Source organism: Aquarana catesbeiana, linkage group LG06, assembly GCF_042186555.1.
Source record: "Aquarana catesbeiana isolate 2022-GZ linkage group LG06, ASM4218655v1, whole genome shotgun sequence".
NCBI classification, from domain to species: domain Eukaryota; kingdom Metazoa; phylum Chordata; class Amphibia; order Anura; family Ranidae; genus Aquarana; species Aquarana catesbeiana.
This window is the reverse complement of record NC_133329.1, coordinates 92,036,573-92,050,122: the sequence shown is the minus strand read 5'-3', so window position 1 is coordinate 92,050,122 and position 13,550 is coordinate 92,036,573. Positions and strand designations below refer to the sequence as shown.

Genomic DNA, 13,550 nt, shown 5'->3' with positions numbered 1-13,550 from the left:
CTCCGTGATCACTGGGAGAACGGCTCCCATTCAACCCATTCAAATGCAAGTAGGCAAGTGGAAAATTTGAGGGCTGCCATACAGTATTTGAGTTATGCAAGCTGAGTGTTCAGATTTCACTTTTAAATGAATAATTTAAAAAATAACGCTACAAAGACATCCACTTACTCTGTTCTTTAGGTTGGTGCCAACAACTGCAGTCCAACTGAACCTGTGGAGGAAGGGATCAGTTCTGATTATTAAGCCCTAATAGGTGTGATTCTTCCAAGTTTAGCAAGCCCATAGTATAAAACTCCTAAAAGTAACAAAGTAGAACTCCAGACAAAACTATTTTTATATTCTGTATAGACTGTGGAAGGGTCAGGTTTTTACAGATGTCATTATACCCACTGGGAAGATGCCCCAGGAGTTCCTGTTGCGTGACTGGGACACACAATAAGGAGAAGCTCTATAACATGCACAGCAATAACAGTACAATTATTATTATAGTAGGTGTTAGAACCTCTTTCAGGTTTTTATTTGTGTCCTTGTTGGCAGGATTTGCTCACGTCAAGTTGTAACTGTCCCTCGTTTTATGTAAAATGAACACCACACAGCTGGAAATCGTTAGATTTCTTCTACTTTGGGTTGAGTCTAAACCCTGGAAGGAACTTACTGCCATCCACAGTCTTTGTTGCAGGTTTTTCATCCAGCCCCTTATATGTCACTGGTAGTGAGAGCTACAATTCAGTGAATCCTTTGTATATATTCCTAGACTGTAAGGTCTGACGAGCAGGGCCATCTGATTCCGCCTGTATTGAATTGTAACTTTACTGTCTGCCCTCATGTTGTAAAGAGCAGCGCAAACTGTTGGCGCTATATAAATCCTGTATAATAATAAAATTCTCCTCCAGCTTTACTATGGTGTGTTACTAACTCACAACTAGTATGCAGTTCAGGCTTCACTGCCTGCATGTTTTTGGAAAGTGACTATGTAGGGAAGATAGACGACATCCAGAAAACCAGTAACATCCTGAAGAAATGCTGTAAAATGTAAAGTGCATGCCCAATCTCCAAAACTGCAGTTAGAACTAAACAATGGATGCCTCTGACAGGTGAAGTTCTAGAACATGCTTAGAGGGTCAAAGCTTGCCCGCCCTTTCTTTTACTCCTTCACAACACTTTTAGTTAGTTGGGAAGCCAGCCATAGTGCTGGACCAAAAGGTGTGAAAGTGTGGGAGCACAGGGGACTGCTGTAGAAGCTATCCATTCAGGACAAAGTGACCGGTCTTCTTGATAGAGCACGCCACACAGTGATACCTACCTTACATGCACATCCCTGTCACCCAATTTACCTGCAGGAGTGCCAAGTCTAATATCTGTATAAAACATGGTTATGCTTACACGTTTAATAAGCTTCACCCCTTCTCTACGTGACAAAGCGATTGGCTGCTCAGGCCTGAGCACTACATCCTGGGATGCAGAGATAACATGCTTCCCCATTTCTAGAAGTACTGGGCATTGCCAAGGGTCTGACACACAATTAGAGCATCTGGGGAAATTCCTGACAAATCCGTAGGTGAGGGGTTATCCCATGAATGCCCTGAATGGGCAAAAAATTACAGGTCCTCTTTAATACATATGCTCCTTGTGTTTTCTGCCATGTTGAATTGACAAGAATTTAGATTCTTGATAAAAGCAGATTTAAACTCGAACTGGACATTACGTTAAAGCACTATGTATCAAATAATTGCCATGTTTTTTCATAAAATATTTGTTTGCTGGCCTCAGTGTCGTTGATCCCCTTCTATGTCTTCCGGTTTACCATGCACTGCATATACAGGTCCTGTGTGACAATGCAGGAGCACACATGAAGACAGTTGTCTCGATAAAACATGAAGTGCACGAAAAAGGACCTTCGTTACTGCATGCCTGTTTTTTAGCGAACAGGATCGGATGTCGGCGGGTGTAAACAGATATGTCCGTTGACAACCAGCTCTCAATAGAAAGTAATGGATGGTTTGATCAGGTCCGTCTGAAAAACTGACAGGCAGACCCGATCGGTTCATCAGTGTGAAAGGGGTCTAATGTGTGAAAGCTTACAATACATTTTAAGAATCGAGTTTAGACCTACTTTATATGTACACCTAAAAGCCGTGTCAAACACATGATGGCAATGCTTACCCATCACCCAAACATGCCATCTCTAGGAAAATGTAAAATGTATGTAAACACTTTAAAGCGGAGTTCCACCCATTTAAAAGTCAGCAGCTACTATCTTAATAATCAGACACTCACCAGTCCCACTGTGCAGCGATGCAGGCGCAGGAAGCCTCGCTCCTCTCCCCCGTGTTGGCATTTTAACTGTGGGCGCCCGGCTGTGGCTGCAGAGCCATGCGTGAGCCACGCTGCGAATGGCAGGGCAATCTTCTGGGACCTGTGATGTGTCCCAGAAGATTGCAGGGAGGGGGAGAGGTGATCTTCCTTCCGGCGCCAGGGGAGGAAGTGGGAGCTTGGTGCCTGTAAATACCAGGTACCCGCTCCCCCCAAAAAAATTATATGCCAAATGTGGCATGTCAGGGGGTCACCAGCACCTAAAGCGGAAGTTCCATTTTTGGGTGGAATTCCACTTTAAGATATTTCCTGCATGGTCCCATGGCCGATCTCGGTCTGCTCTTCACCCCCTAGCTCTGATGGCTAAGTTTCAAAACGATGCTCATAGCAAGGCGCCAACGCCACACACATTTGAAGCTCTTTAGTTCAAGAGACAGAAACAAGCATCAGGCTGTGGTCAGGTACAAACCATGTCCTTTAACACTCTCTGGCTACAGGAGCCGATGTCTGTCTCTATCAGTGGGCTGGAAGACGTGGCAGACAACGTACAGCGTCCTGTACACAGATACTGCAGACGTGCCAAATGTCTTGACATCAAGAAACCAGGAAGTAACCTGGTCGTCTCATTGTCACCAGGGAAAGAGTAGAAGCTGCTAGCAGGATCACCAAGTAACTGCAAGATAAGGCACATAGGGATTAAAAATGATTGCTAAATAGAAAACGTAATGCAGGGTTTAAGGACACGTCAAAAGAAAGAGCAGACAGGAAGCTGATGCAGGGGATGTGAGAAATACCAAAGACAAATAATACTTACCTTGTTACATTTTTGATGAGTATATCGATCATGTGTTGGCCAAAAATCCTAACAGGCCCACATCCATGCAGCAAAAAAACAGATATGAGGTTTGAAGCATAGATGGCACCGCGATAGTCCAGTCTAGAAATAGGATAAAGCATAATGCTTCATAAACTCTGGAGAGCTCTAGAGAACAAACATGGAATGACAGTTTAACACATTTTACTTTTTTTTTCTTCGCTTTCTTACGTGTTTAACACTTGCTGTTCATTGTCATTCAGCTCCTTTTGAATATTTGCCATGAATGCCAGCAGCAATGAATTCATAGGAATGATGTTCTGAATTAGTAGATCCAGGGCCCAAAGGTTTGACTATTTAGGAGGAAAGAAATTTGGTGGATCAATACAAGTCAAAGCAAATTTCATTCAACCAGTAAGAGTTTCAGTCTACCCAAAAGTGATGTTTTAGTCATAGGTGGAGTTAGCCCTTAGATCAGTCGTTCTCAACTCCTGTCTTCAGGACCCACTAATGCCGCGTACACACGAGCGGACTTTACGGCAGACTTTGCCCGGCAGACGGGATTTCGTCGGACAATTCGATCGTGTGTGGGCTCCAGTGGACTTTGTTTTCTCAAAAGTTGGATGGACTTAGATTTGAAACATGTTTAAAATCCTTCCGTCGAACTGGAGTCCGGTCGAAAAGTCCGCTCGTCTGTATGCTAGTTCGACTGACAAAAAGCCACGCTAGGGCAGCTATTGGCTACGAACTTCCTTGTTTTAGTCCGGTCATACGTCATCACGTACGAATTCGACAGACTTTGGTGGATTGTGTGTAGGCAAGTCCGTTCATTCAGAAAGTCCGTCATAAAGTCTGTCGAAAAGTCCGCCGGGCAAAGTCTGCTCGTGTGTACGCGGCATAACAGGCCAGGTTTGCAAGATAACTGAAATATATCACAGGTGATATAATTTGCTGCTCGGTGATTGCAGTATTTTAGTCTGCATCTCCCCAAGGTAATACTAAAACCTGGCCTGTTAGTGGGTCCTGAGGACAGGAGTTGAGAACCACTGCCCTAGATAGATTACTCTAACAGTTATCTCCAGCATAATTTGCTACTCTAAATCTGCCCACTGGAAAATGTAGGTGTTCCCACCCACCTTTCTCCGTTCCAGATCCTCCTGTTACATTTTCCACAATATAGAGGGAAGCAGATGGTGGTGTGGCTCCCAGCAAGCCCTGAAGTAAAGATCTACACTAAGCGTGGACAGGCATTAGTACGATTTGGAGAAAATGCTTATGGGGAAAATTACATTTTTGGTTTACTTGTAAAATTCTTTTCTTGGGGTACATCCCAGAACACAGGGTACCTTCATATCCATTATGATAGGGTTATTCTGCCAGATTCAGGTTATTGTATGCTGGCAAAAAAACAGGAATTCCCCTCCTTGATATAACCCCTTCCAGCTAAGCAAGGCTTCTGTTTTTTTGTAGCAAGCCATGAACCACATATGAAGAGGGTGGGATCCCTCTGTCCTGTATGTCCAAGAAGAGGATATATCAGGTAAACCGAAAATCCAATTTTCTCTTTCTTGCATTTCCCAGGACACACGGTATCTTCATATCCATTACAACAGGGAAACCCAAAGAACTACATGGGGAGAGGACAATCCAGCAACAAACCAACTGGCCCCAAACAAGTTAAGTTAAAACTGGTTAGAACCACATGCAGCAACATGCAAAACTCACTAACCAAAGGAGGTGGACTTTTGTCTCAAACATCCACTTGATATAAAATCATGAATTGAAGACCAGATAGCAGCATTACAAATGTGAGCTATCAAAGCCTAGTGATGAATGGCCCAGGAAGGACAAACACTCCTGGAAGAGCCGCCATCGGAAATGGTGGAACTTGTAGAAATATGCTGAAGGATCTATCGAGAAATGGTAGACTTGGAAGGAGTGTGATCTTCCTTGGGCCTTCTGAAAGCATAAAGAGGAAAGCTGAGCAGTCAGCTTCAGGTAACAGCTGAGAGCATGAACTTCATCCAATATATGAAGAGCCTTTTCCCTCCAACATCTGAGGCTTTGAACAGAAATACGGCAATAAAATGTCCTGGGTGAGATAAAAAAAAGAAACCACCTTGCATGGTTGAGGCCATAGAACCACCTTGTCCTGATGGAGTATCAGGAATGGCTCCTTACAAGTAAGAGCTGCCAATTCTAAAACCCTCCAAGCTGAAGTAATGGCAAAGATAAAAAAAACCTTTTGAGTCAGAAGGACTAAATGATGTGAAACATTCAGTGTCTAACAAAAGAACTACAAGACCAAAATTGTACCATTGATTGTACTTAAAGCGGAGTTCCACACAAAAATGGAACTTCCGCTTTTTGGAACCCTCCCCCCCCCTCTGGTGTCACATTTGGCACCTTTCAGGGGGGAGGGGGGTGCAGATACCTGTCTAAGACAGGTATTTGCATCCACTTCTGGCATAGACTCCCACGGGAGTCTATGCCTCTTCCTGTCCCTCCGCGCTGTCTCCTGGGAAACACACAGGTCCCAGGAAATAGCGGGGACCAGTTACAATGCGCAGCGCAACTCGCGCATGCGTAGTAGGGAACCGGGAAGTGAAGCCGCAACGGTTCACTTCCTGATTCCCTCACCTAGGATGGCGGCGGCGGCAGCTGCCGAGAATCGAGCGGGTTATCGGCGTCGGCTGCCAACATCACTGGACCCTGGGACAGGTAAGTGGCCATTTATTAAAAGTCAGCAGCTGCAGTATTTGTAGCTGCTGGCTTTTAATATTTTTTTTTTTTTTTAGGTGGATTTAGGTGGACTCCCTCTTTAAGGGCAGTCCCATATCAACTTCAAACTGGAGAAACGCAAAGATGCAGCCCACAACATATTTGCAAGGAAAAAATCTCCTAGCCTCACACCAAGCAAAATAGGATTTCCAAGACTCAAATTAAATCTTCCTTGAAGTCATCTTCCAAGCCTTTAGTAGGGCTGCAATGATTGATTTAGAGACTTCCCCAAAAGACAGGAAGGAGATCCTCTTCCTCCCGAGTAGCCTTTTAGTGCCTCCTTCATGATGTATGAACACTGACATCGGGGTTATTTACGAAAGGCAAATCCATTTTGCAGTACAAGTGCACTGCATGTGCAGTCACTGTAGATCATGCAAGGAAAATAAAAAACAGCATTTTAGCTGGCACATGATTGGATGATAAAATCAGCAGAGCTTCCCCTCATTTCAGATCTTCCCCTCAGATCTACAGTGACTGCACTTCCAAGTGCACTTGTAGTTCAAAGTGGATTTGCCTTTAGTAAACCAACCCCATGGTGCTGTTCAACTGAATCTTTAGAAAGAGGCCCTTCAGCTGCACCAACCACTCAATTCCAGATGCTGATGGGGCAACAACCTCTACTGCGGTGACCAGGTCTACTGGATCGAGAAATTGTCTAGAACTCCACCCCAGTCCACCAGGATGGCGTCCATCATCAGCACCCTCCAGGGCAACAGAGGGAGATAGGATTTCACCCATCTCCAACAGCCGCGAAGATATCCACTAGTCCAGAGGCAGTCCCAAGCTGGAAAGTAAAGGTATCAAGGAATCCAATGACTGCAAACCCCTGTCCAATGCTGCCAAGACATTCCTTTGGAGGTGCCTGGAATGAACCTGGGCAAAGGGCACTGCTTCTAAGAAGGCAATGAACCCTCATGCAAAAGTGAATTGAGGAATTTCTCAATCTTGAAGAAGCCCTCCTGAGTCTTTAGAGAGAGACACTTATCTGGAGGGAAAATCAGTCTCCCGACCAGAATCCAGAGTCAGACCAAATATTACAACCTCTAGGTTGGAACAAAAACCAACTTTTACAAATTCCAGAGCGGCAGCATGTGAGACACATTGGTCTCCATTAGCAAAGTAGACTGCTCCCTCAGAAGCAAATTATCCAAGTGACCTATAACAAATATCTAGGACCGGGGTCAGGACCTAGTTGAACACTCCGGGAGCTGCGGACAGCCCTAACAGCAGGGCCCAGAAACTGAAGGTGGAAGTCCACCATGAACAATATTGGTGGAAAAGATTGGAATGTGCAGATAAGCATCCTTGATATCCACTGATGCCAGAAAATCACCCTACTGGAGACAGGCTACCACCGTCCACATTGATTGCATCCAGAACTTCTGCACCCTGAGACTCTTGAGATCCGTAATGAGGCAAACATCGCTAACGGACCATGAATATTTCAGTAGAAACCACAAAATCTTTCAACCCCCAGACCCAGAAAGATCACTCCTTGAGACAGAAGGTGATTGAGAGCTTGATAAAAGAACAAATAGTTAGTGGATTCAAAGAAAATTTAAAGCATGAATCGTGGGGGGGGGGCTGTGAAATTCCAGCTTATAGCCTCAAGCCACAATGTAGCGAACCCACTTGTCTGCAATATCCCCCTGCCACACCTCCATGAAGACATTCAAATGTCCTACCACCTGAGTGGAATGCCCCTTCATTGTGAAGAAAACTTGTTCACAGGCTTAGAGGGCTTTGGCGTTCATGTCTTCTTACAGGAAAGGGGCTTGGGCTGAGGCCAGAGACTGGTGAAAGGAATGATTCTTGGAAGTAGCAGGAGATGCAGGTTTTTGGACCCTAGGCTTAAGCCTTCTGTTATAGTAATATAGTACTCTCACCCACAGTCACCTTCTGGTGTAATCATGCAGAGCAGGTCTAACCAAACTTTACATGCGCTTCTTGCAGAGTATTTCACAGACTAATGTTTTAGCCATATGATCCTGCGCATGTGTATGGACAGGAGCCCCAAATCAGAAAGTTGTTAAATGGCATCCTTCAAGGCATTGTACAGAGAGAGGCCAAGACCACATGGGAAAGCCTCTTACTTAAAGTGATTGTAAACGATCACCTTGTAAAACTCATTCAATTTAAAATGGAAATGAAAGGCAAAACATTTGTGTATTGAAATAAAAAAAAAAAAAAAACACAACACCACAACACATTATAAATACCTTTTTTTCCCCCCGTTTTTATTAGTGATCACATTCCCTCTGTTCTCAGAACTGGGGGAGGAGAAGCAGCAGCACACTAAGCTTCCCAGTAAATGACTGTGCAGCTGGGGTGTGTCAGGACAGGTCTGATCATTGGAGGAGAGTACACAGAGTTCCCAGCATAGCTAGAGAAATAATTTGGATATAGGTGCAGCGCTAGACATGATAAATTCCCAATTAATAAAAAAAGGGAAAAAAATAATAATCATCAAATTAGATCAGTGGAAAAAAAAATTGGATAAGGAAAACTAAGGCAAAGTTCAAACGTGTAATAAGAAAAACTTCAACCAAATAGGATGGAAAACACTTGTGATGGGTTAACCAATAGGCAATAAAAAGTGGAATACCAAAATATAATATACTACTAGATTTATGCAATCAAAATTAAATGGTAAAGATAATCCCAATAAAACCGTGAAATAAAAATACCTAACATTTAAAAATGATAAAATGAATATTAATTCTCAAATGCATTTGGTGAAAAAAAAAAAATCTAAAAAGAAAAACTGAAGCAGAGTCGCAAAAATGAAGTTGAAACACTGAGGGAAAATCCCAAATTGAAATCTGTGTAATGAAGGGTTAACAAATGAGTTCTCATACAGGTGTAGATATAAGGTGACATGGAAAATTTGTGAAGAGAAATCCTTCATCCAGATAAGTTTACACCTTCCTTTGCCCGCTACTTGCTGTAACCATCAACCTCCAAAGAGGAAAAACGTGATGACGTCAATGGGTTTGGCCTGTGTTACTGACGTCATCACGTTTTTCCCTTCGGAGGTTGATGGTTACAGCAAGTAGCGAGCAAAGGAAGCCTGTGGAGACGCTGCGATCAAATCCACTGTTATATCGTGCATAGAGATCTTTTATCCTGTAAGTGCAAATCATTTTAGCTCATTAAATTTATTCATTTAAATAAACTATGGAGCCTATTCTGCTTATGCCTTCCGAGTGACACAGACCTAGCAGCTTCAGGCATCCAGACATCTAAATAGGTTTTTGGGAGACCTAATTCCCTGTGTCTGGTGAGACCGCTTTTTAGTGGTCTTTCAAGTCGGTAAGGAGATTATATACTCACTTGGGTGTAAACTTATCTGGATGAAGGATTTATCTTCACAAATTTTCCTTGTCACCTTATCTCTGCACCTGTATGAGAACTCATTTGTTAACCCTTCATTACACGGATTTCAATTTGGGACTTTTCTTCAGTGTTTCAACTTCATTTGTGGGACTCTGCTTTAGTTTTTCTTTTTAGATATTTTTCACCAAATGCATTAGAGAATTGATATTCATTTTACCATTTTTATATGTTGTTAGGTATTTTTATTTCACGATTTTATTGGGATTATCTTTACCATTTAATTGTGATGGCATAAATCTAGTAGTATATTATATTTTGGTATTCCACTTTATTGCCTATTGGTTAACACATCACAAGTGTTTTCCATCCTATTTGGTTGAAGTTTTTCTTATTACACATGTTTGAACTTTGCCTTAGTTTTTCTTATCCATTTTTTTTCTCAATAATCTATTTGATTATTATTATTATTTTTTTCCCTTTTTTTTTAGTAATTGGGAATTTATCAGTCTAGCGCTGCATCTATATCCTAATTATATTTTTGAGTTTTTTGTATTGAAGACTTTTGGTGCCGGTGTTCTGCCGAGAAAGTTCCTCTCGGCGGATAAGGACCCGGCGGAAATAGCCGAAGCGAAATAGAGAAGAAATCAGCTGTAGACGGCGCCTGTAAGAGGGCCCCTTGCGGGCACGCTTCGCTCGGCACTTTTTTATTCCCCCTCTAGGTCCACTTGGATGGTGGGGCTTCAGCCTGGACCCAGGGCGCAGGCGCGGTGTACAGCTGAATGAAGATTTTCATCTTCGGCTATTTTCGGCAGCTCCTAGTCATTCGTACTGCGCAAGCGCAGCGCTTGCGCAGTACAGGGGGGACCTTATCCGCCGAGGGAACGTTTTCGGCAAGACACTGGCACCTCTTTTACATTTTATTCAATTTCAGTGTTTTATTATTTTTTATTTCAAGTGCAGCGTTAATCTTTTGTTTTTTTTACAATTTTATACCTAGAGAACTGACCACAGTGTGTTTCTCCTGCTTAGTTGGTGTGCATTGGGCATTTCATCCAGATGTCTACAGTAATCCAGCATGAAAGGTTTCCTCTGTGCAGGAGCTTCCTATAAAAAGCCTGGTCCACTGCTCTCTTTATATAAAGTGATTGGTCTTATATCCACCCCCTCCTGTTTCTGCAGGGAGACGGCAGTGATAGTGAGTGGGTCTGCAGGGTCCCTCTGCTCTCTTCAATGGCTGTATACGCAGTGACATCACCAATACTTCTGGTAATAAATGGCAATTGATATGGTAATAACTGCATTTAAAAAGTAATTTGATGAACACAGTGGGACACGTTTTTAGGCAAAAAGGTTTCCCGCTACAACTATTGCCCCATCAGAATAAGCAGGGTTTGCATCACTAAGCACTACCCTCCTCCTCCATAGGAAGTGTCAACAACTGCACAAAATTGGTAGCTGCAGGCCATAGTCAGATCATTCCTGCATATCCAACATCCCTCTGAGGACTCCACCAGCTGAAATAGGCTCCTTTTTAAAGAAAACCTTTAGCAATTCCCATCTCCTGCACATTCCTATTTTCTATTAATCACAGGCAAAGCCCATTATAGTACGAGATGGCAGATACCATCTGAAAATCAAAATAGACTGGCCCTCTGCCATTAAAGCAGGACAAAGTTTTTGTCTGTGATGACAGCCTCAAACAATGTAATGCAACAAAAAGTGTTCAGAAGCTGCATACATACACAATAGGAGATGGTCAGACTGTAGAAAGGCTACAGGGGATGGTCAGAGACTGAACATGCTATAAAAGTTATTGGAGAATGAGGACATGGTGCATGAGACAGTCAGACTGGATAAAGTCCAAATCGAAGCTGCACTCCTCACACCTTTTCTTTTTGCTTTATTAAACAATACCGTATACATATTCAGTATAACAGTGCGTATTCAAGATGCAAAACATCAAATATATGTAAAATACAGAGTATATATCCAGGATACAGACCAATCTCTAAATAGAACATTAGACCAGAAGCTCCTGTTAGGAATAAGAGGTTGAATTATATGCATCAATGAAGACGAGAATTAAAAGGAACTGAAGAATATAATTTCTAAGGCCAAGCCACTATTTTATACACAGCGGTCCCAAATGTTGTTATATTTGGATGGGCATCCTCTATTACTATTAGGGTTGTCCCGATACCACTTTTTTAAGAAGGAGTACAAGTACCGATACTTTTTTTTTTTTTTTTTTAAGTACTCACCGATACTTTTTTTAATGTCACGTGATGGTGTTTTTTGTTTTTTTTCTTACAATTTTAGTTTTTTTTTTACAATGCTTTTTTTTTTCTCTTTTTTTTTAGGGAGGGAGGGGGTGGATGGTGTCTGTGTGTTTTTTATTTTAATTTTTATTATTTTTTACAATATTTTTTTAAATTATTTTTTGCAATACTTTTTTTTTTTTTTTAATCAGCCCTGATGGGGGGCTTTGTGAGATAACAGGGGTCTTAATAGACTCCTGAAATCTCCCCCTTGAGACAGAGAAAGAGACCGAGGATAGAGATTCCCCAGTCCCTTTCTCTGCAGCCTCAGCTGCACTGAAAATGAATGGAGAGAAGACAGCGGCTCCTCTCCATTCATATACTGAGACATCGTAATCACAGGAGATTACAATGTTTCAGTTATGTGAATGGACAGAGTCAGTGATCAGGAGGGGGACAGCAGCAGAACTGCAGGGGATATGGAGGAAGAACGGAGGGGGACAGCAGCAGAACTGCAGGGGATATGGAGGAAGAACGGAGGGGGACAGCAGCAGAACTGCAGGGGATATGGAGGAAGAACGGAGGGGGACAGCAGCAGAACGGAGGGGGACAGCAGCAGAACGGAGGGGGACAGCAGCAGAACGGAGGGGGACAGCAGCAGAACGGAGGGGGACAGCAGCAGAACGGAGGGGGACAGCAGCAGAACGGAGGGGGACAGCAGCAGAACGGAGGGGGACAGCAGCAGAACGGAGGGGGACAGCAGCAGAACGGAGGGGGACAGCAGCAGAACGGAGGGGGACACGGAGAAAGAAAGGAGTCGGACAGCAGAACGGAGGGGGCATGGAGGGGGACTGGAGGAGGATGCGGTGACAGTCAGCGGTGATCGTGTGTGGGAGGAGTTACAAGCACCGATCACCGCTGTATAAATTTCACTAAAGCAGCTGAAAGGGGGGTGGGAGAAGCTTGTAACTCCCCCACTCACCGATCACCGCTAACTGTACAGGTATCGGCTGAAGTATTGGGAGTATCGGGAGCATTTGCCCAAGTACAAGTACTCGGGCAAATGCTTGGTATCGGTGCAGATACTGATACTAGTATCGGGACAACCCTAATTACTATATTATAATTTTTTATATGGCAACGTATTTAGTTCTATCATCCAGTCATTGAACCCGTGAGGCAACAATCTCATCCATTGATCAGAGTTCCGCCACCTTCTTTTATATGACATGGTCCTATCCCCGCCTCGGAGACTATTGGTCAGAGATAGCTGACACCCTTAGCCGGGTTACCTCCCTGGAACTTGGAACAGACCCTAAAATGATGCTGCTCAATGTTTTTGACTCTAGGGCAGTGATGGCGAACCTTGGCACCCCAGGTGTTTTGGAACTACATTTCCCATGATGCTCATGCACTCTGCAGTGTAGTTGAACATCATGGGAAATGTAGTTCCAAAACATCTGGGGTGCCAAGGTTCGCCATCACTTCTCTAGGGTAAGGGGCAAATATACTAGGCTATTCCTGAATTATGCTACTTTCTATGCCCGCAGGGAGATATTCCTCCATTGGAAGGACAATACACCTCCCAGGGTGTCCTCATGGCGCCTAACACTGAACTCGGTGTTGCCATTGTATAAGCTTACCTATGCCAACCGAAATTGCCCTGGCAAATTTGACAAAATATGGTTGGGATGGATAGATGCCTGGGGCACGGATGTGGCGGATGACCACTAAGAGATTGCTGCTGGACCTACCCCACAATAGTGTAACACTGCTATGATCTCCTGAATGTCTAACCATTGTTTGAGCTCTGTGAACTTAGCAAAGCAGATGAGGTCCCTCCTTCACCCCCCCCCCCCCTCCCTTTCCCCTGGTATCTTCCCCCCCCCCCCCCTTTTTATATTCCGCGTATCCTGCTTTTTTCCGAACCCCCCCTCCTCCCCCAGGACCTTCTTAAATAGTATTGCTGGAATCTACTACCTCTGAACCCATATCCTAATGTGATGTAATTGAACAGCTCTGCACATCTTTCTCCTGTTTAAATG

General features: G+C 43.5%; 1 protein-coding gene across 1 annotated transcript in view; it reads right to left on the bottom strand.

The window, feature by feature from the left end:
• LOC141148731 (uncharacterized) overlaps positions 1–13,550 on the bottom strand; it is a 78,324-nt gene that overhangs the window by 18,008 nt on the left and 46,766 nt on the right. Inside the window, exons 17-19 of the mRNA XM_073636426.1 lie at positions 3,359–3,480; positions 3,128–3,250; positions 169–211 (exon numbers count right to left, since the gene is read on the bottom strand). Coding sequence (XP_073492527.1) covers positions 169–211; positions 3,128–3,250; positions 3,359–3,480 — 288 coding nt within the window. The remainder of the gene's footprint in view (positions 1–168; positions 212–3,127; positions 3,251–3,358; positions 3,481–13,550) is intronic.